At 44.6% G+C, this 23,243-nt stretch overlaps 1 protein-coding gene across 1 annotated transcript in view; it reads left to right on the top strand.

Annotated features, from left to right (window-relative positions):
• Positions 1-19,225: 19,225 nt before the first annotated feature.
• The window catches only part of LOC115099574 (vesicle-associated membrane protein 1-like), a 51,761-nt gene continuing 47,743 nt past the window's right edge, over positions 19,226-23,243 (top strand). The window contains exon 1 of the mRNA XM_029617307.1: positions 19,226-19,392. Coding sequence (XP_029473167.1) covers positions 19,226-19,392 — 167 coding nt within the window. The remainder of the gene's footprint in view (positions 19,393-23,243) is intronic.

The raw sequence follows: 23,243 nt of genomic DNA, 5'->3' as shown, positions 1-23,243 counted from the left end.
CCAGTGGCACCTGCTTGACTGCAGTCTCCCCTGACATAGCTCCTGGCACATGCAATATCCAGTGGCTCTGAATGGGAAGTAGACTGCAGCTTCTGACCCTTTATAGGCTCTGTGGGCACCAGATGATGATATTGCCACTCTCCCTGGATGTAAGAAAGATCAATACAGTGAGCCAATGCCTCTGCAACAGGTCCTTCTGGATACTTCTGCCTAGGTAATATTGATAATCCCTTGTCCTGGTCATCTGCCTGCCTGTCCGCCATGTTCCTGCCTCTGTTCCAGAACTTGCCTACTTCCAGCCTTGCTCTGTTCCTGTTTCCTTGTATGAACTGGTTTCTGCCTGCCCTTCTTTTCTTCCACCTTGAACTGACTTCTCGTTGCGACCCGGCCTGACCATAGTCTGTCTTCGTCTCTGCCTGAACTTTGCCACATCCGACCGCAGCCTGCATCACCTCAGCTGCCGCCTGTTGGAGCCTGGTCCCTGTTTGCATGAACCAGATTATGCCAACATGAAAGTGGCCCAAAAGCTTATCCCCTTGAAGCGTGACAGGAACAGAATTCTTTAACCAACATAGTGCACTTTATTGTTTCTGGATAAGAAGCTCTATTTCTATTACTGGAAGAAGTATTTTAGTAGTGTAGGACATACAAAAATGGGAGTAAGATGACGTCTCAGACATATGAATTGTGTTCAGGAAACACAAAAAAATACTCTTTTTTTTTCTCTAATGATAGGGGATTTCCTTTGCTTTTGTTTTTTATTGTTCTGCTCTGCATATACTATATGACAACATCTAAAACAGAAAAAAATTTGGGGCTTATTTATGAAAATGTAGCCTGCATGCTAAAGCTATCTATCATGGCTCATATCATATTTAACTGGCTGCTCCCAGCAAATTCAGAGAGGCAGTAATACATCGAATTGGGACAGCACTCGCAGCTTCATTATTCAGTATTTACCTATCTCCTCTATGTAAGTTATTGGGTGGCTTGGGCCTTAACATTTGCATATATGCAGATGATATATAGTTTTTTCTTCCAGTTTGTAATTCTATCCCCAACACTTTTAAACATCTGAGAATTTACTTGACAACAATTCAGCGATGTTTATTCCATAATTGACTAAACCTAAATGTATCAAAAGCTAAGATAATTTACCTGGCACGATGCCCTCAATCTAAAGAGGTACTGTAGTACCTCAGTTCTTCTTGCCTTTTCTCTTGTATCCATTAATTGGAACATCTCTTGTCTCTGTCTGTTGCGTTGACGCAACCCTTAGGCGAGGACCTACAGGTCCCCACCGTCAGCAGGTGGAGTGGGCTGAAGCTAGAGGCCGCTGGAGCTTCACCTATACCAGCCCTCATTTCCCTCGGGTTGAGCCTTTAGGTGCCGGGACCGGCAGGACTTAGGTGGGCCTCAAGGTTAGCAAGAGGTGAGTAGCTATACAACCCAGAGAGAAGCGGAGGAGTAGTCAGGCATGGTGGAGGTCCGGGGCTGGAGAGAAGCTTGAAGAGTAGTCGGGCGTAGTGGAGGTCCGGGGCTGGAGAGAAGCTTGAAGAGTAGTCGGGCGTAGCGGAGGTCTGGGGCTGGAGAGAAGCTGAAGAGTAGTCAGGCATAGCAAAGGTCAAGTCCAGGGAGTCAATCCAACACATAGACAAAAAGGAACTAGGAGAACAGGAACCGGGAACCACAGGAAGACAGGAACACATGATGAGATGATCCAAAGGATAGCAGGAGTACGAGGAGACCTGTTGCAAAGGCAACGCTAGGGAGCGAGGCCTGAGCCTTTATACGCTGAAGAGTCTGACGTCAGCATCCGGGACTGTGGCCAGGTTCCCACCTCGGGCCCTTTAAAAGAATCACTGATGTGTGCGCGCGCCTAGGAAAGGGCGTGGCGCTGGTGGCAGCCTCTCTCCACGGGCCACATGGAGAGGCCTGATGAACAGGGACATCCCGGTCGGCATCACTGGGCAACGTGGCAGGGCCGGAGGAAACCTGAGGTCGGAGCTGGTGGCCCACCGCCACCAGTGAAGAGGAGCCAGCAGCTGGAGTCTGTCTGAAGAGGTGAGAGGACCGTGCCGTGGGGACGGCCGCGGGCGGCACGCATAACACTGTCCAGCAATATTCTGCAAGCATTCATGGGCTCCATTGCCCTGATACCATTTTTCCATTGCTGCCATGCCCATTGCTCACTGCACCACAGTTTGGTGAAAAAATGTCTAGATAAGAGTGCAAAAAATGTTTCTTTAGTGACATGTTGCAGCCAAGGCTTTCAGGAGGTTTTCCACCAACTCCTTGTAGTTGTCTTCCTAGTTGTTTCTGAGAATTTCCACGCTGTCTTTTCCTTGTTATGCATCATTTCTGGTTTAATTTGAGATCCTTTCCCTTCTTAATTCACTTATCCTTCGCAATTCCCAAGTAGCACATCTTGAAAATTAAAGCCAATTAACAGTTTTAAGCATCATTTTCATTCTCAGTGACCCATATTTAGTAAAGTTTGACTACATTCATTTCGGAAGCATTTTGGCTGTTGCCCAGTGTATTCAGCCATTGTGTGGCTTGGCAAGTTAGACGGATAACCACAGACTTGTAACAGTGAACAAGCAATGGAAACCTATTGCACAAATAGGGTCCCTCTCCTCATCCTCTGTTCTCCTTACAGCTCCTGTGGTCCAGTTGCTTTCCTGCTCATCGAGTTAGTACTGAAAACCAGTCCCCTGTGTTGTGCTTCCTTTTCTATTTCTTTTTTTTAAGGAGAAGGAGTGATGAGGAAAAGGGGGCTGAGCATGCTCAGCTTAGTGCATGCATGCTATTTGTGTAGCAGCCACACCTTATTTCGCATTCAGGTGGATAAAGTGCTGAGATGCTTTGCATTTTTAGGTTTACTTGCATGACAAAACTAGGTATACATGTAAGAGGGACCCAGAATTTGCCCCTTACTAGTGAGAATAAATAGTTTTAACAGAACCTGAATGCAGTAGATAGAATAGAGTGGGAGTGTTTTAGAGCATTTAGACACTCCCCAGTGAGAGGTGTCATAGACTTAATAAAACTCCTCTGCCCATGTGAGTGCAGGGTAAGTCGTGAGTTGCCTTTCCCACAGAAATGTGCTGGTTGAAGGTGCCTCTCTTCACAGAGAGGTGCTGACGTGTGGGGCCTTTCCCTCCACAGGAAGAGGACCAGGAGAAAGGTCAGGAGTTGGGAGGACTGCCTAGTGCGGTACCCTGTCGTGGCAAAATGGTTGAGACCCAAAGTTGGGATGGCCAGGCTTTGAGGTTCCAGAGAGTGAATTCCTGAGAGTTTGGTGAAGACAAGAAGTATTCTCAAGGAAGAGAGATTTTAGTCCATATTCCTCATCTGTCCAAGGGGAGTAATTCTAAGTTGGAAAATGAGGATTTTCCTTTGTAGGAATCAGAGGGAAGACTACCTAACAGGAAGAAGAGTTGCTGACAAAAGAAATCAACCAACGGCTCATCTGAGTTTGAGAAGTTACAGAGGGGAAGAAGAATGAGCTGTATCCAGAAACAGATATCAGAGTAGAGCCAAGCGTAGAAGGTTCCATACCAAGGAGCTTACCTGACAAGGGTATGCAGTCTATACTAATCTGAGAGACTGTTATTTTGGTACTTTTGGACTCTATTTTCTGAACTGTTTGGTGCACTGAGCCATCATGTGCTGCTGTGGATTTTACTTTCCAGTAAAGATTTTTATTTTTGAACGATAGCTTTTGTGTGCAGTGTTGTTTTTTTGTGACTTTGACTGGACTGATGTGCAGAATGTTACATACGGGTTTTTCGTGTGCCCTTGGGCCTTGGCCCGACCCCAGACAGATTCAGGACCGAACCGAGGGTTGGCGACATGTCCCAGCATGGCAGAGACACGGTCTTACCCTCCGCCAGGCCTGCAAGCTCCCAGAGCCAACAAGATGATGTTGGAAGGTGAACAGTCCTCCGACCGTTCAAAGCCCTTTCGGACCTGCCACTTAGGATCGGCATGGAGCAGCAGGCCGGCCTGAGGATGAGGGCAGACGGAGGCCTTGACACGAAGACTTGAGACTATGACTGCGGCGAAGACATCACAGACGAAGGACTGATGCGATGGCATCACAGACGAAGGACTGATGCGACGGCATCACAGACGAAGGACTGATGCGATGGCATCACAGACGAAGGACTGATGCGACGGCATCACAGATGAAGGACTGATGCGACGGCATCACAGACGAGGAACTGACGCGAAGACATCACAGATGAGGAACTGATGCGACGGCATCACAGGCAAGACAAGAAGCTGGGAAGGTAGACATTGGCACTGTCTCTCAGGGCACCCTACTCAGCTCACCTTCACGGGCGGACCCAATGGGATGGTCGCTGACCACCCTGTTCCACTACGCGCCCTACACAGCCCAAGGAGGCTGATCATGGACCACGAGGAGAGCGGGACGAGTGCAGGAAGGAATCCAGCCGAGGCGGAACTTCGATGACGAAGCCGGTGTCATCCGGAGCACCACAAAGGCTGGCAGGACAGGATGGCTCAGGAGCACAGGACACAAGTCCACTGCAGGCAACTCCAATGACGAAGATGCGTCACCTTGGAGAACCAAAGCGCCTGCAGAACAGAAGGCTCAAGAGCACAGGAGAAGGACACCAAGGAACCCGGAACATCAGGAAGCGGAACATCAGATGACGAGACATCAGGAGACCTGGACGAGGACCTCAGGCGACGAAGACATGGCACAAGAAGCAGACGACACTTGGAGCTCCAACGAGGAAACACAAAGGACCTGATGGAGCGCTGGAAGGCAGGAGCTTCCAGAGGCGAAATAACTCCGATGCAAGGCAAAGACGAAATGCAGGAGCAGCCCTTTTATAGGGCTGGTACAGGAAACAGTCTGAAGGTGGGGCCCAGGGCATATCCGGCCATAGGCCCTTTAAATTTTGAAGAGAGGCACGGCCGCGCGCCTAGGAGAGGAAACAGGAACTGTGTAGGACCGTGGACAGCGGCCCTGCACCGACGTCAACGTGACAAGGCAGGGCTGGCAGGAGGAGCAGGCCCCGACATCGGCAGCGGCTCCTGCCGCTGCAGGACGCCCCAAGGGCAGTTCCAGCTATCAAGCCAGCTCGGGGCTTGCGGCCTCCAGTCCCGGAGATGAGCGGGACGTCGGCGGTGGTTCCGAGCTGCGTTGAAGGCAGAGAGGTCCGTGGCTCCGGCCGCGGTGAAGAGACATGATGGGCGGCCTCCGGGCCGCAAGAGGAAACAAGAGTCCGCGGCTCTGGCCGTGTGGGAGGCCCGACATCGGTGGCGTCCGGCCGCGTCAGGAGCAGCAGCAGTAGCATGAGGTAAGGTGCCTGCTCGCGGGGGACCACGGGCAGGATTAATAACACAGAAGACCACTAAAAGAGAAAAACTCTAAGGGTCTTGACTTTTTTTTCTTACGGTGCAGGAAGAACCCACATAGCTCTGGCCCATGACAAACCAAATGAGCCCCAATGTTTGGATAGGAATCAGGGCAGAGGCTACATACACTACAGAAGTAAGTTTTCAAGCATACAACGTAAAATTTAGTGCATAGTCTGTTAAGTAGCATTTTAGTGTTCAGGTTACATTTTTGGTGATGTGCGTTGTTAAAATAAATTTAGTGTGAGCTTTAGTGCATAGTTGTTTTTTTTTGTTTGAGATTTGCCATGATTCACTGCTCTGTCACCCGAGGTTCCCACATGCAGGCTCTGAGTGGGTGTGTTGCATGTGCAAGAATACCGATGTGATGGTCACTGATGTCCAACATTTATTACCCTGGGATTGCAGCAAATGTATTGTATCAAAGCTTCCTGCCAAGCAGTCTTCAGTGTTTAAATTTCATATGTGCTCAGAATACTATTTTTGCTTCTTTTAGTATTGATGCAGCTGTCCATGGTCACATGGCCAGTGCACATAAAATCAACAAAACTGCCACTGATATACAATATCATGGTTCATATTTCTGATGTTATATGACGCACGCCAAGCCTACAGGAGTAATTACTTCAATTATATGCAATTATATGTATTATTCCAAATGTATTCAGAATAAAAAACATTTTAAGTGTGGTTGTGCCGCTGTATATAGCCCTTCTGCTTCCTGCCTTATCCCACATCCAACCCCTGCACTTACCCAAGCATGCACTGCTCTGTGCTTTGCCTCTAAAATGAGCTAGCTGGTATGTAGTGACAGACAATTTGGAGTGCTGGATAGCGGAGAACTAACTTAGCACCCTTTGTACAGACGTTTTCTAATGTGCTTAAGAAAGACAACTTTTGGGATTTGTCACTTCTGATTCACCCCTAGCAATATGGGCTTCCAGGAGACAGAAAAAAAGCTGAATATTTCCCGAGTATCTACTGTCATAAGAATAATATTGGTCTGTTGTTTGGTGTGTTTCCAGATTCTCAATAAAGTTATTTACAGGGGTCCAAATAAAGATATTCAGAGCAAACAGGAGACGGAGTCCACTTATACTGTTCTTCATTCCTGCCTCCACTCCTGCCACAAATGCTTATTCACTTACCTAGAGGCTGATATTTAGCATGATTTAGCTAGCTATGTGATGGCCGCTGAATATCCAGCCATCATTTAGCCAGATAAGCCACTTACTCAGTTAAGCAGATAGCTGGATGTCCAGTGGGCGGATCGGAATGGCGCTTTTTATCTGGCTGACCTAGCTGTAGAAGTGCAGATATTTGGACTTATCCAGTTAAATTAATTGCATAAGTTAGTCCTGCCATAGATCAGGTCTAAAGTAGCTGGATATAACTTATCTGGCTAAGTGGCAACAAATATGGGGATATTCAGCAGCATAGCCAGCCATACTGCTGAATATATATTTCATGTAAGTTGGCTGGATAAGTCTTATCCAGCTAACTAACATAGATGGTTTGTTTCAAATGTGTGCCTACTTGAGGCCTCTTACCCAAATATATTTGCTGCCGCTCAGAATATGAGTAGGTCTGAGTAGACTCCCTGTAGCCTGTGTAGCTCCCATTATTTCCTACAGAAGGAAAACAAGTACGTTTTATTTTCATTTTCCTCCCATGGAACACTGTGGAGGCTGAACCATGCCCTACTTTTCCTTTTACTCTATTCAATTCCATTAAAATGAAATCAGAAAAAAGACTCAGTAAAATGTAAAAGAAATCCCATTTAGAGCTATTATTGCTGGCTCTTTCTAAAGAGACAGTACCACAATGTCCTCAGGGCATTGAATCACTTGTCTGCCTACTACACAAGTAAGATCTGTATTGGGACCCTTACTTTTCAATATATTTATAAATGATCTGGAAAGAAATACCACGAGTGAGGTAATCAAATTTGCAGATGATACAAAATTGTTCAGAGTAGTTAAATCACAGATTGTGATAAATTGCAGGAAGACCTGTGAGACTGGAAAATTGGGCATCGAAATGGCAGATGAAATTTAATGTGGATAAGTGCAAGGTGATGCATATAGGGAAAAATAACCCATGCTATAATTACACAATGTTGGGTTCCATATTAGGTGCTACAACCCAAGAAAGAGATCTAGGCATCATAGTGAATAACACACTGAAATCGTCGGTTCAGTGTGCTGTGGCAGTCAAAAAAGCAAACAGAAAGTTGGGAATTATTAGAAAGGGAATGGTGAATAAAACAGAAAATGTCATAATGCCTCTGTATCGTTCCATGATGAGACCACACCTTGAATACTGTGTACAATTCTGGTCGCCGCATCTCAAAAAAGATATAATTGCAATGGACAAGGTACAGAGAAGGGCTACCAAAATGATAAGGGGAATGGAGGTTAGGACTGTTCAGCTTGGAGAAGAGACGACTGAGGGGGGGATATGATAGAGGTGTTTAAAATAACGAGAGGTCTGGAACAGGTAGATGTGAATCGGTTATTTACTCTTTCGGATAATAGAAAGACTAGGGGGCACTCCATGAAGTTAGCATGTGGCACATTTAAAACTAATCGGAGAAAGTTCTTTTTCACTCAACGCACAATTAAACTCTAGAATGTGTTGCCAGAGGATGTGGTTAGTGCAATTAGTATAGCTGTGTTTAAAAAAGGATTGGATAAGTTCTTGAAGGAGAAGTCCATTACCTGCTAATAATTAAGTTGACTTAGAAAATAGCCACTGCTATTACTAGTAACGGTAACATGGAATAGACTTAGTTTTTGGGTACTTGCCAGGTTCTTATGGCCTGGATTGGCCACTGTTGGAAACAGGATGCTGGGCTTGATGGACCCTTAGTCTGACCCAGTATGGCATGTTCTTATGTTCTTATCTCCACCAGAACTATGCATCTTCCCCCTCCCCCTCCAAGCTTCTTCTTTCTCTCCTCCCTCCCACCCAGCAGCACTGATCCCCCCCCCTTTCTCCCTTTCCCACCTAGAAGCGTCCTTCTTCCACTCTCTTTATCCCCTCTGCCCAGGAGCATCCAACGTTTTCTCTCTCTCCCTTCTCTTGGCCCTAGCATCATCCAACCTCTTCTCTCCCATCCCTGCCCAGTATCCTCCCTCCCCACGGTCTTCTCAGCATTCCTTTCTCTCTCTCACTGCTCAGCAGTATCTCCCGTGCCTCATCACCCTCTGCCCAGCAGCCCCTCTCTTTCCCCACTCTTTTTCTCAGAGCCCCCCTCTCTTTCAGCCCCACTCTCCAGCCCTCATGACAAACTGTCACCTTCCTCCCCTTCCCCAGCCTCCACTGCTCACTCTCTCTGATGTTCCCATAGACTCCTGGCTTCACGCGCCTCTCAGTTACTTTACGCTATACAGTGCCTATTTTCCCACACTTCCCAGGGATGATCATCCCAAGAACAGTGCAGAATTATGAGTACTGCCATGGCTCAAACTTCTTAGGAGCTATGTGGAGCTGTCAGTTGGCAGACTGTGATAATGTGACCAACCAAAATGCCAATAGTACATTACAATTTAAGTAAAGACTCTTAAGGTATTATTGACCAGTCATAATAGGCTTCATCATTATTGCTAGATGGGCATTCGAAACATGGTTCCATGTCGGGCATGTTTACTATCTATGGCTTCAGCGAGTTTCTCAAGTTAAGTTGTTGGGATTTTATAAACTGCATGATTCACACACTGCATATGAAAAATATAAAAATGGGACTTTGACCGATGATTAAAGATAAGGCCTATCATCTAGCAATAATGATGAAGCCTATTATGACTGGTCAATAATACCTTAAGCGTCTTTACTTAAATTGTAATGTACTATTGGCATTTTGGTTGGTCACATTTGTTTTTTGCCACAGTACCTGAACTTGCTTAAATTGGGATTCACGTGAGACTGTGATAATGCCATTTTTAGAATCTGCACTTGGGGCAGGTGGCCCCATTCACCCTGACATCATCTTGGCATTGGGTCACCTCCATCAGTTCTGACATGAATCCCTGTTCAAAATATTGCCAGCAGGAAGTGCGTCGGGGTGCCCTAACCTGGCAAGTAACTACACTAAACCATTCTGTTTGATAATTGTGCTGTAGAAAGAGGCAGAGTGCTTACGGGACTGGGATGAATAAAGACAGAATCCCCCGCATTATGGCATGACTGCAGGGATGAAATCCCTTGCGAGTAACAGATAATACTCCTGTGGCCAATGCCCCTAATCTTGCGGGTTTGCGTAGAGTGGGATTAAAAGATTATGTGGTTATGACAGTAATGCAGGGGTTAAAGATTGCATAATGTTTGTAAAGGAAAACTGTGTGGCTAGTTTCCTATGAATGCTGTCCTGTAAAGGAGTGGACTGTTATGAATGAAGGATGTGGTAAAAAAGAAAAAAAATTGCCTAGATGGCAAAAAGAAATGTGTGTCTCTGGGAGAGTTATATTTGAACCCATGCTGCCCTTTCATGCAGCTCCTCATGCCCTATAGCCTGATAAGATATTGGTGGCTTTCTTCCTGACTGCAATACGTGCTATTTGAGTGTGTATGTGTGTGTATGTGTGTGTGTGTTGTGTTTATGTGTGTGTGTGTGTGTATGTGTGTGTGTGTGTGTGTGTGTGTGTGTGTGTGTGTGTCTGTGATTTTCCCTGTAGAGCTGGGATGAATATGCTTTTCAAAGAGAGTATACCGATGAGATGGAATGCAGCCAGACATGTGAGCAGGTATTTTGGCTTCTTCCCTTTAGATCAGAGTGACTTTACATGTTCAATGGGGGACAATGGGGATCATGTGTAGGGAAATGTGGTAGGATCATGCTTTCTGTGACTCCGAGCCGAGTGGACCCAAAATACCTCATTTAATCCTAGTTGTCCTCCAACACAGCCTCTGCTCTAGCTTAATAAATAGGAACTAATGTTATGATCTGGCTAGTCTCCCCTACGGCCACAAAATGGGTGAATCGATCCCTTAGTGCGAGAGATTTTGAGAGGTAAAAAGAAAATGTCTTCTGATCTTCATCAAAGACTGTAACATTTGATATCAAACAAAAGTTATTTTTATTAATCTGTGGAATAGAAATGGTTTTTTTTTTAATCTTTTAGGTCGGTAGCCAGCTTTAAGTTTGAATGGAAACTGTCTTGCAAACCCAACGTGCAGAATGTAATAAGAATGAAAACACAAATTAAACAACCCTGCTAGGATATTCAGAGAACGAACGGGGCAGTTAATTGTTCACCTGAGGCCTTTCAATTAATTCCACTTTGAAGTATTCCATCTTCCAGAGACTGAATATATGCAAGGTAAAGTGCAGGAGGTGCAAAGCGTTCCTTTTCATGCCTTCCGTCCCTCCTGATGATACCTCCCTCTGCTTTCTTTCATCTGAAGCACATGAAGAGCAGGCAGGAAGGGGGAGCTCTGTTAAACACATGCGGCATCATGGCAGCACAAAAGCTCTTCTTCCCCCACAGATGGTTTTGTATCCTGCCTCTCTGACAGAGGATTCAAATGTTTTCAGCAGGGCAATCATATCATTTGGCCGGTTACTATAGCATTGCATTGCATTGGTCACTGACTTTTGCAAATGTTCAAAGCAGTTTCACGAAAGGGAAAGAAGCAATAAATACAGATTTGATGTCGGAAAGAAAACTGACCAAGTGTTGCTGAAGACCTGAAAGGGAGACACAAGATAAGGTCGTGTTAGGAAAACCATCACTACTGAATACTGCGTACGTGGTAATACATTTTATTGGACCAACACAGAAATTATATAAAGACGTGATACGCGAGGCTTCAAGATCTTATAGAGTATTTCCGACTTTCAGATGTGGCAACAAGGATCAAGAAAGGAAGCACTTACACCATTAATGGATGAGGAAGAGAGGAGATTGGCACCTCAGGGGTCTTTGGGTAGTAATGAGAGGATTGGCAACAGAAGCCATCAAAATGAAAAGACAAGACACTCATGTAACCCCTTGTTGGATAGGAGAATTCCAGTCCCTGCCTGGATTGCCAGGTTCTTATGTGGTGAAGCAATGGTGTAGTGGACCTCCTGAGGCAATTCTCTTCTCTAGATGGAGCTAAGCAGCCATTTCTCACTTGTTTTAGAGAAACTCCAGACTTAACCATTAAGGAAAGTAAAATACTGCTATGAACCAGATAAGACCACTTCAGGCAGTCCAGGCAAACAAAGGCAAACAGGTTGGTGGTCCTAAACAATAAAGCAAGAATCACCTAGTCCCTATTGATAGGTTTTCTTCCAAAACAAATTCCAAACAGTAGCAACACTTTCCCTCCTATGATAACTCTATTAGAGACTCTTAACGTCAGATGGTACTTCCTTTTTGCAGTCAGTTGGGGTTATATAAACCCAAAGCTGGAAATTCTGATTTACTCAGATTTTGCAGTTAACAGGGTGATGGGAGTCCTCTATACATGGGATTTTACAGTAGCTGTTTGCATAGTCCTAGAGGCTTCCTCAGTAATCCCAAATCCTAGTAGCCAGCTGAATATTCAATGGTGAATCGAGGGCAATGTAGATGCTTGCTTCTCAGTGACGAGCTGCAGAACTACACAGAGAGCCAAAGTAGAGACCTCTAGAAGTCTTATCACTCACTCACATCTCAAAAGGTTGTCCCCAGCCAAACTGCAGGGGTTTAAAAGCACAGTCCTTTTATTGTATACTAGGAGCATCTGTGAAAACTATACAAGAGGTAAATTCAGGATGGAGGTAGTTAATGTTTTCTAAACTTATTTATCAGCTCGTGGTATGATGATCTGGAAGGGGATAAGTGTAATATTCACCCTAAGAAAAGGTTGAAAATGATTTTAGAAATTGATTGATGTGATTTGATGCATTGATAGTTCTTGACTAGGCTATAAATAGAAAATGGTTGGAAGTCATTGACATGAAATCTGAAAAGTAGTACAGTTCTACAAGCATATTTACATCTGCCTGCAAGTATTGTACATTTCTAATATGTCTCACAATAATACCAGATAGTTAAGAGTATTGTGTTAGCATATCTTGGAATATGGAGAGATTTTACTTCTAAACTAATAATGGAAGCTATTTTTCTTGCTGATAGGTCTAGCATAATGAGGCAATAGTATTATATAAGATCTTTTTCTTCTTTCAGGGCTCATTTTAGTAAATGGTAAATGGGCTGACTGCCTCAGGCTGTGTGCTCATATAGGCCCTAAGCTGGCTGATTTCTTCTCTACTAGCTAATTAGGTTTGAGCCATTTCACACCAAGGCCCTTCTTACAGGGACCTGTGAATGGGTGCTCTTCACCCCACAATCCTCAATTAGTGCTGACATCTTCCCCTGGTCCTCAACCCACCCCTTGTCCTGCATCCCCTAGGACCTGCCAGGACTAGGCCTGCCTGCTTGTGCTTCTGATAAATTTAGCCAGCAGTACCTTAGTTTACTTAGATTCATAATGGTGGGAATGACTTGAATTAAGGACTTATAAAAATATTAAAACCCAAATACCTCCTCAAGAATGCAATGAATATCTGAATGAAAAAAGGGATCATAATTATTTTGTTTGTTATAGCTTCCATTTGGATTCTCACAATATTTGGTCTGTTTCCAGCTCTCACTCCACTCAGTCATCTTACTTTTTTGCTTGTGAAAGTTACAGGATTATTGGAAACTGAAGTCTCCATTTATTTATAGAACAGATATAGCATGGCAGGAATATTGTTAGGCATAGGCACACAGGGTCCATGCTCCAAATCTATTTGCCAGTGCTCCAAATTAGCAAGCTCCAAAAATGAAGTCAAAATCCTACAGCTTATAGTAGCAGATACAGCTGCAATCAGTGCAGTAAATACAATTGCCAACTTTTCCTCGAAATTTAACTGAATCCCCACATGCTTGAGGACTGGTGGTGAAGCGGGCTTTCTTCTGAGCCCAAGCACCAGGGTGGAGAGTGAGGGCTGCTTTCAGTTTTTCTACCTCATACTGTAACCGTCTCTTTTTAGTCAGTAAGGAGGTCCAGACAACTGATCCGTAAAGATAGACTTTTATTGCCAGCAAGATGCAGCTAAGACAAAGGCTTAGTACAACTGCATGCCCCTCCCCTTCAGGAACAGACTCTTATGCACTTTACAGTTCTTATCTTTTACACATGCGTTCTAAGCAAATACCATATTCAGTTCTATTGTGCCTTGCTCCATTGCCTGAATGGGAAAATGCCAGAGCTGTAAAGGCACTGAAGCAAACAGGAGCATCAGACAGCATTTTGGCATCCCCCTCCCTGCTCCCACCCATATCTTCTTTTCTCTTTCTCCCAACATTTCAACCACTTGCTCAGAATTACTCTCTCTCTCTCTCTCTCTGTGTTCCTTCCCCACCCTCTGTCTAGATTACCAAATCCTAGTAGCCAATCATTAGGAGAGCAACAGGTGTACAGTTAGGAATTGATACAAAGTATAGAGCAGGCAGCTGGTAGGACAGACATGTTGTCAAGGAAACAACAGGGATGATGTATCACAGCCAAGCACTGGGTACAATGACACTGATCTTGAAGACCGATCATGTCAGAGAGATGCTGTGCATTTCTTCTGAAGGCTTTGTCTGTGAAGAAGGATGCTATTTGAGCTCTCTAAATTCTACATTGTTTTCCCAAACAACTTTTTTGCTGATTTCCCCTTTTGTGACCTTCACTGTGCCAAGCAGCAAGGCAACAACACTGCATCAGAAGGGCACTGTGTCACAGACAGCAAACCTCTGTTGCTTGATGTTCTTTTATTTACCTTTGTGACGAATGGAGGCAGACTGGAGAGTTGCTTGCAGAGCTGGTACTATTTTTGTTTCTGCCTGGGCAATGGGCAGCGTGGGCTGGGCACAAGATTAACACTGAGGCAGGGCAGAGATCGAAGCATACCAGGCTGTGTTGTGAAACCTGTCAGTGTCAAAAAATTAGTGCCCAGGCATACTCTCAGTGCAGCAGTGTCTCTGTATTCACCATGTACACATTAGCATGGCACTGGCACAGTCAGTGGGCATTATGGTACCACTGTGGAATATTAAATCATTTAATCTTCATATCCCTAGTGACAGAATAAGTCATGACAGGGAGAGGGAAAGGCAGATTGGCAGTGCCTGCAGCAATCAAAGTAGTAGTCCTGCACCTAATTTGAAGCCCCTCTACAATCTCAGCTTGGTTCTCCCACCCTGTTTGACAAATCACTGGGTTGGTTTGTCCAAAAAAGCTCTCATTCAGAGGAAGAAATTCTGGCATAAGACAAAAGGTGCTCAAGATAAACCGTTTACTGTACTGAACGTCATAAGAGCAAAACAAAAACAAAATCAGGAAATGCAACAGCCACAGTTCAACTAAAGAATGTAGGAAATGTTTTCTATTAAAAAAAATAAAAACTCTCACAGCTATAAAAGTTGTGAAACCATTTCCATGTACTGCATGTACTATTTTCATTTGGAAAGCCTGTTTCACAAGAAAATCTAAATTCCACCCTGCATTTCAGGGGCCTTTATGCCCCTCAGCCTTGCTGTAAATGTATTGATACTGCTGTTGCTAAAGTCCCATTTCATATTGTCAGGTCATTAATCTCAGTTCTGCAGCAATTTGACCATCAGTCAGATGAGGATGAATCATCCCTAGCAAGCCTCCTGTTGCTTGGTAGCTGCTTGCAACATTTAAGGAAGATAAAATAGAAAGGTGCTTGACTGGCATGAAGAAAGGGACAGGAAGAGAGGGGGCGTCTTTAGGATTCTGCTTCTTAGTTGATTAAACACAATGCGGGGACGAGTTTGAAACAAAAAGATGTTTTTAAATCATTTAAACAAGCCTCATTTGGAAGTTTAACATATGAACTGCACTTTAATAAGTGTAGTTTATTGTGTTTTAAAGAAGGTAAATCAGGGAAAGCTTAAACACATGCTACCACAGTGTTATTTGCCCCTATTTCTGAAGCCTGGTAGTTGCCAAGGTTACCTGTTAGCCCAGCTCATTATTTCATAGTCTCTAACTGCACAGGACACTGTAGGGCGTACAGCACACTTTCTATATGAGAATGTAAGAGAGGAAGAGTGCTATGTGCCTTTGTCATCTGTGTCTGGCTGTGCACATCTGCCCTCCTCCAGCAACCTGTCAAAAGTCTGATGCATTCCCAGCAAGCAACACACTTCAAATATTTGTTTCAGACCAAATCATGTCCACCCTCTGCCTGGCGAGCAGATTCCCACCCTGTATCATTCAAGCATCTTTCTAACTTCTCCGATGTTTCTTTGAGGTGCTAGAAGGTCTACAAGCTTGTAGAATTCAAACTGCATTACCGGTAGCAGAGGAATTACGGCGGCCCCATCCAGATGTCTCCTGACTGCAAACGTTTCCATGCCCCATGAAATGCAGTAGGCTGATTGTCATCTTTTACAGCTCATTTGTGCTATTAAGAATCAAGAAAGTGTTAATGGGAAAACTTATCTTTTGGGACTGCCATGTTTATGTGCTTGTGAATATTACTCCTCACCCAAGGTGCTGGGATGGGTCAAGCTCTGCCTATAAAATACTGGCTGAGCATGTGCAGAGTGTGGTTGCAGTTATGGTTTTCTGGAAGGAGAGGCGTGGTGATTCTTGTAAGCCCCAAACTTGCAGCATTGGGTGAAAAGGACTGTGTTCTTTCTAGAGCCCTCACGAACCTAGAGTGACCTTTTCCTTGGTAGAGGAAAAAAGCAAAGAGAGATTTCTTATCTTTTGGAGAGCGCTGATTTTAACTTGACCTGTTCCCAGCTCAGGAGAGAAGTCATCCCTGCCTGAAGGGAATAGGAGGGTGCTGCTTTGCCCTGCGACCAGTTTAAGTGGGGACTGAAGTAGCACAGAAGAGAAGAGAGTTATTTTGGAAGAGTCTGGGTTTTTCTGTTTTTGTTGGGACTGGAGGACTCTTTTACCCAGTAATAATCACCAAAGAGCCTAGGATTTCCACAAGAAACAAAGCAAAATAAGGAACTCTGGATATTATCAATTTTTGCAATAACTCATTAACAAATAACGCATCAGCAAGCCTGACGGTGTACCCTGCTATGCATGGGCCACCCGGACAGCTCCATCATGTCCGAATCAAACAAAAAAAATGTTTTAAGTCTTTTTTGAATAGCAAATAAAAAACCAGTGAAAAAACAAATGTTCAAGGGTTAGTGATCATATTAGTTATGATCTAAGCTCAACAGCAGCCATAGTGTCTTGTAGCGATGTCATACATATTTCAATCAAACACGATACATGGACCGGCGGGAGGTGAACAAGCCTCTGGAGTCCTAGTCTCTTGGGGGCGGTAACTCTTAGTCTCTCACAAATCACAATCGTTCTTCCAAGTGTACCCACTCCAACTTGCTCAGCTGACATGTCCTTGTTCTTGAAAGTAGCAGGCTGAAGTGGTGTTCAAATGAAACTTTGCTGTAACTCGGGAAATACTTTATCTGATTCAAAAATCACAAAAAAAATAAATCTTCAATCTCTTGATACAATGAAGGAAAACTCCAAGTGCTGGTGCCACCCCGACTCCTCCTCTTCCGGGGGCCAAATCCGCCGCGACTTCGCCCCCAGCTAGCTATCGCACACGAAAAGGTATCGCGTGTGATACCGTTAGAGAATGATCCCCAGAGTCAATGTCTCTTCCTGGTGACAGGAAAGTAGGAAAAATAGTACTTTGGGTGGGTAGGAATATGGTGGTAAAAGATTCCTGGAATGGAGGAAAGAATCAAAGGTCTGACAAGATAATTTGGCCCTGGTACTGTGAGCGCCCGCTGCATTCTGGGGTCAACAGCCGAAGAGCGGTTACATGTGTTTATCATTTTCTTTCCCTTTATTCATCTTTTGGTATAACAGACACCTCAAATCTATGCATACTTGTTGCTTGCTTGCAATTTTAGGGTATCATTTGGTACTATTTCGGTTGCATGGAACTAGCCAGACTATTTAATCCCTTAATATTCCATGAGCAAAACCTGATGATGCCCCATTGCTGTAATCATGTTAGATGATGAACTGTGGCTCTGGATCCACTGGAGGTCCTCACACGTCTCTCATTGGTTTGGATGTGAGACCCATCTGCTCAAAAATGGATGCATACAAGCAGTGACACTGGACTCACAGTGCATCTTTATGTACCTTGCCTTAAATGGTGGAGAAGACGAGAAGAAAGTTTTTTAAATAAATAGAAGGCAACCTCTTCCCTTTTTAGTTCTAGCAAGCATAATACATAGCCCACTTTAAAGTCAGTCCCTTCTCCCCTTCCCAATTCCTATTCCTAACCCCCCTCCCCACCAAGTAAATAAAAACATATCCTGGCACGAGTCGGATACAGTCAGGCACTGCTTCCCCTCCCATCCCCTGCTGAATCATGAAGAAAGTGTCAAACGACCAACTGAAATTAAGGAAAGCAGTCTTGTGCATTATCACAGAACCTATTTGATTTTCCGTTAAAAAGGATAAAATATGACATTTTGAATCATCAAATATATATATATATATCAGATGCTATAACCTTCTGCATGTTGATTTATGTGCTTACTTTTTAAAATCAAATGTGTGTGTGTAAATTCTTTCCCTGCCCCAGCTCGGTCCCCCTAGAATATCTACTTGCAGTGTGGGTAAAAATATGCACAAAATAAGGTTTTGCATGTACATTTGCATGCACAATCCCCAGGTAAATTTTCAAAGCACCAATTACGCACATAAGATAAAATAGAAATATTAAATTAAGCAGGGTTTTCTGTGCATAAAGTTTAGATTAATTTAGTCAGGCCCTCAGAGTGCACAGAGCATGCATCCTCTCCAGCCCTCCAGCTTTGGCAGGCCTTACTTCTATTCTTGTAATGGCTATGGGCAGACTTTTATTTATGTTTAATGTTTTATGTATCACCCCTTAGCCAGGAGGCTACTTTCCCAGCCCCAGAGAGCCACTGGGTGCATTCAAACAGGGTGGAGGAATTTACTTGGAGGTCTGTGAATCGGGGGCAGGCTTACCTGCAAGGCCAAACTGAGCCAAAGATACCTTGAAGAAACACAAGGCCCACACCAAAGTAGTGTTCCAAAAGAAAAATAGTTTACGTCAAAAAAATAACCATTTAGGAAGATAAACAACATTTCACGGTTTTCAGTGCAGTACAACAGAGAAGGCAGAAAAAATAGTGTAGATCTCAAAAGCACAGTCTACATTCTCAAAAAATTAATTCCCAAAAATTAGATTTTTTTTTCTTCATCCACCCAGATCCGCTGCAGACCCACAAACAACTCAGTCTCTCTTTAAAATCTCAGTTACTCACACACAAGTCAGGATTGGCTCCAGGACAATTCATCCTTAGGCAGATGCAGCTTCCCCACCCCTATACTGAATCTCCACATAGGCACAGCAGTCTTTTCTGATCCTGCAGACCTCCAAAACAGTTTCTTCTTTTTGAATTCGATCTCCAACTTCTTGAAGTTCTCTTTTCTCAGACTCCTTAAGGTCTTGTGATAGCACCACTGTTATGAATCTGTTATGAAGTGGACCCTTGGGCCGGCTAGGAGATGATGAAAGGACCGCTGAGCAGGCACCCACAGTGGAGTCCGTAGCCGGGAGGCAGATCAAGGCCAGGAGACCAACTGGAGCTTCACCACTGGAAGCCCGAGGTCCCCCTTGGGTGGAGCCCTTGGGGAGCCGGGTCGCTTGGACTTAGGTGCGGTCTCCTGGAGAAGAAGGATCCGAAGAGAAGTCCAGAGGTCGAGGCAGGTAGCAGAAAAACACAACAAAGAAACAGACCAGAAGTCGGGGCAGACAGCAGAACAGCAAAGGCCAGAGATGAACCAAGGATCAGGACGGGCAGCAGACACGGAGTACCAGGATAAAAGCCGAAGTCAGGAACCAGGAAGACCAACTGAGAGGAATCCAGGACAGGAGCAAGGACTTGGAAGCAGGAACCGGAGCAGGATCAGGATCAGGAACGCAGCAACTAATGACTCAGAAGAGTGAACCTCATTGCAAGCCAAAGAACTGGGAGCTGGTGCTGGATATTTATATCTGCCGGCGTCTGATGTCACTCGGGGGGCCGGACTCTAGTTCCCTGCCATGGGCCCTTTACATTTGGATCTCCTGCGCACGCGCCTAGGAGGCAGGGTTTTGGAGCGGAGCTTGGCGGCGTCTCCCTCGTGGAGACACCGCCGCGGAGAGGCCTAGCTGCGGCCCTGAAGAGAGCGAGGGAATTTCGCGAGGAGCACGAAGCACACTGGGAAGAAGGTGAGAGCCTGGCCGTAGAGTCCCGTGGCCAGGATTCGTAACAACCACAGCATCTCGCATAAGTTACACCACTGTGGGTGGTTCTGGCTATGTCTCTCCACTTTTTCTGTCTCTTCACATTTCCAGAATTCCTAAATCCTCATGGAAAGCATATTTTATACTCCCCCTTAATATATACCCACTACTGAACTAGACCATATTGTCACTCAATTAATAGTCCTCATACCTCTTGTCCTTTTAGTCAATTTCCTCTTTGTAAAGCATATAAAATTCCTCATTGTAATGCATAGAACATACTTTAGAATACCGTTATACTTATACTGACCTTCCTCTGCTGGAAAATTCTCAGAAGTCCATTTTCAGTTGCTGCGGAAACAAGTTAGCTGGATAAACTTATCCATTCCCATACCTGATACCTCCTGAGGCTTCCAATAAGGACGGTAAAAGATCTTTCTGACTGGGGCTGTCACTTAGGGAGGCAGTCCTTGAATCTCTGTAAGTTACTTTTTAAAGTGATTTCTTAGAGAACAATCCACATTTCATGGAAAATTCAATAAATGTAGGTTTAATGATCTAGAAAAAGTTTCGTATTGTTCCATTTTCTGGTGCAGTGACAGATTATCCTGGATTATCTTAGAATTCACTACTTTTAAATCCTTAACCTCTTTTTGCAAACTCTCCACTCTGGTTTTGACTTCTCTCAAAGAGGAATCCTGGGCCTAAATAATTCCATCCACTCTCTGGCTTTGGCAACACAGATCTCTGGAGGATATATGTACAGATGTGTCCATCTTTACCAAGGCCTCCAAAATGGAGCCACCTCTGGCTTGACCAGTTAAGGTCAAAGGTGGGGGGGGGGGGGGGGTATTACTTTCCAACATCAAGTCAAAACTTCCACTAGATGTGCCCCAGACTACTTCCATAACCCACCACTCCTCTTTGGAAGCCCCACTCACCACCTTCTCCTCTTCAGCTGATCTTCCTGCTGCTGTGTCGACTCCAGAAAGCAGAGAAGGAGAACTGACCCATCACTCAAACATACCAGTGTTAAACACTTCTTCCTAAGCAGCAGGCTATCTGAACCCAGGTGATCTGTTTCTGGGCAGGGTCAAGGAGATAAGTATTTTATTTTTTAATTTTTATTAGGACCTGAACTGGAAGAGGAAGTCTCTGAAAATAGCATCTTCTTTTTCTACTTATTTATCAGCTAGATGAGTTGTTTAAAATGATTATGATAATTAAAGCAATGTATGGGATAAAACATTATTAGCCAGGACGATGGTAACTTTGAAACAGTCATGTGGGCGCACATGTACACGCTTATGCCAGTTCACACCAAAGGACGCAGCCATATTATAGCATAAGCGCATATATGTGCGTATGGTATAAAATAGGCTGTATGTGCATACACGTGCGCACAATTTTATATGTATGCATGCTGTCTCTATTGTGCAAGTGAGGGGATTTTAGTAGGCACCTGTGCTGACACAATTACCGGTTTCCCCAGTTCACCCAGGTAAAAGACAGGACTTCCTAACCTTCCTGGTTAAGTAGCCTACCTTTTACCCTGTTAGCCCCAATCCTTAAAACCTGCTAACCACTTTAGTTTTGTTTTTTTTTGTTTCAAGACTCTCACGCCATCCATAGAATAGCAACGCCCCTGCCCCATCCAGACCTCACCCACGCCCCACCCCTTTTTTTTTGCAAAAAAGTTTTTGTACACGCACCAGGAGATATGTGCATACTCGCATGCTTTTTAAAATCCACGCGGCACACGCCGGCCCGACTTCTGCGTGTATCTCCCAGCTTTGGTGCATGTTGGGCTTTTAAAATTCACCTTTATGTATTTAGGTTGAGGGAGGAAATTAATGCAAGTGCACAACATTTTGAAAAGTACACACATCATTTTCCCTCTTTGTTTTCTTGCACAAAAGAGTAAGCACAAAGTATACAAGCAATTGTAATGCATGTACTTTAGTCTAAGTTTCAAAAGGGAAACTATGCACATGATTTACTTTTGATAATTTTTGAATAGCATGCGCATTAAAACCACCCCCAGATTTTGCAGCTATGCAGGCTGTTTCAAAATTAATGGTGATTCAACGGCTTAAGCCTCAGATGGCTCGCTAGCACTCCCCCATACAAATTCTTAATGCCGTCTCAGTGTGGGTGCCACCTTACTGTCTGACAGTGACCTGGAACTATTTCCAGATACTTCTGGGATCATCAAGTTAAGGGTGAATTAGAGGAGCTCATACCTTGGGTGGTATCGCCTTGCCAGAGCTATTTCCCATCACGGTTTCCCTGCACATTTGAGGTGATCTCTAGAGCAGCAGGAGGGTAACATGCTGGTGTGCTAGCATGATGGTGGTCCACACTGTCAATCTTCCAAATACCTTCTCATGTCTAAGCACCTAAGGGAATGTGTGTTAAAGTGTCTGTGGCTGCATGAACTAAGCATGTCCCAAGGGTTCAAAATGAGATTGCTGATTCTTTTTCTAGTTGCAAGTGGTCCCTGTTTAGGAAGCTGGCACCCAGAGTGGATGCAATGGGATCCCCAGTCCCAACATGCCTATGTTGTGCAGATCTGTCACCTTGCAACTTTGAGAGCCTAAGTCCAGGGATGCAACCATTTGAGAAGTTTCTTCATCAGCAAAGAGTGAGAGCAGGATCCAGTCCATGAGCAACAGGTGGTTAACATCCTGTCTGCCAGGCAACCTGAGGAATGGTGTACACCTACCTGCATGGACTACCAGAACAAATGAAGACAAGCCAATTGGCACGTCCATTATCACCATCAATGCCACTGACAAATACGCAGGAAGAATGCCAGGATCATCTATGTCAATGTATTTCAAGCTGGTCCTGGAGTACCTTTTTGCCAGTCTGGTTTTCAGGATCTCTACACAAATATGCATAAGACATATTTGCATACAATGGAGGCAGTGCATGCAAATCTGTCTCATGCATATTCATTGTGGATATCCTGAAAAACCAGACTGGCTAAGGGGTACTCCAGGACTGGTTTGAAACACTGATCTATGTCATAGAGCATCACATCCTGCAATTCCACCTCAGTCTGGACAATGGGACCCTCAGCACCCTTGAGGATCTGGACAATGAGGACCAGGGCCTTATACATAGCCTATCATAACCAGCGTATATAACAGCATACTGCAAAAATCAGACACCACTTATGTGGAGATTCTGGATGCCAATGGCAATCCTCTACCATTTTTGCTGGACTGTTACCTGGTCTCAGCTGTTCCAGCTGTTGTCGGAGCCACTGAATGAGGACTTTTTAGGCTTGACCAGGGGTTTGACTATCTGATGAGGAGCAGTCTGGTTGACTCACAGTGGAGATGTGGCCTGCAGCTAGGGCTGGCAGCTTTCAGCACGATAGGCTGCCCAATGACACCTAGCCATGAACAGGTCCCCTAAGAGGATCAAGGACTTGCTTATGGGTGGCAGGCTGGAGTTTCAGAAAAACATATACCCTCAGACCACTCTGAAGTCATGAGCCCAGAGAACTGTCAAACATAAGCTTCTGCTTCATCTGTGGTAGATCCTACTGGTAGTTGTA

Source organism: Rhinatrema bivittatum, chromosome 9 (assembly GCF_901001135.1).
Source record: "Rhinatrema bivittatum chromosome 9, aRhiBiv1.1, whole genome shotgun sequence".
Taxonomy (NCBI): domain Eukaryota; kingdom Metazoa; phylum Chordata; class Amphibia; order Gymnophiona; family Rhinatrematidae; genus Rhinatrema; species Rhinatrema bivittatum.
The sequence above is the reverse complement of the archived record's forward strand: the minus strand, read 5'-3'. Positions and strand labels throughout refer to the sequence as shown.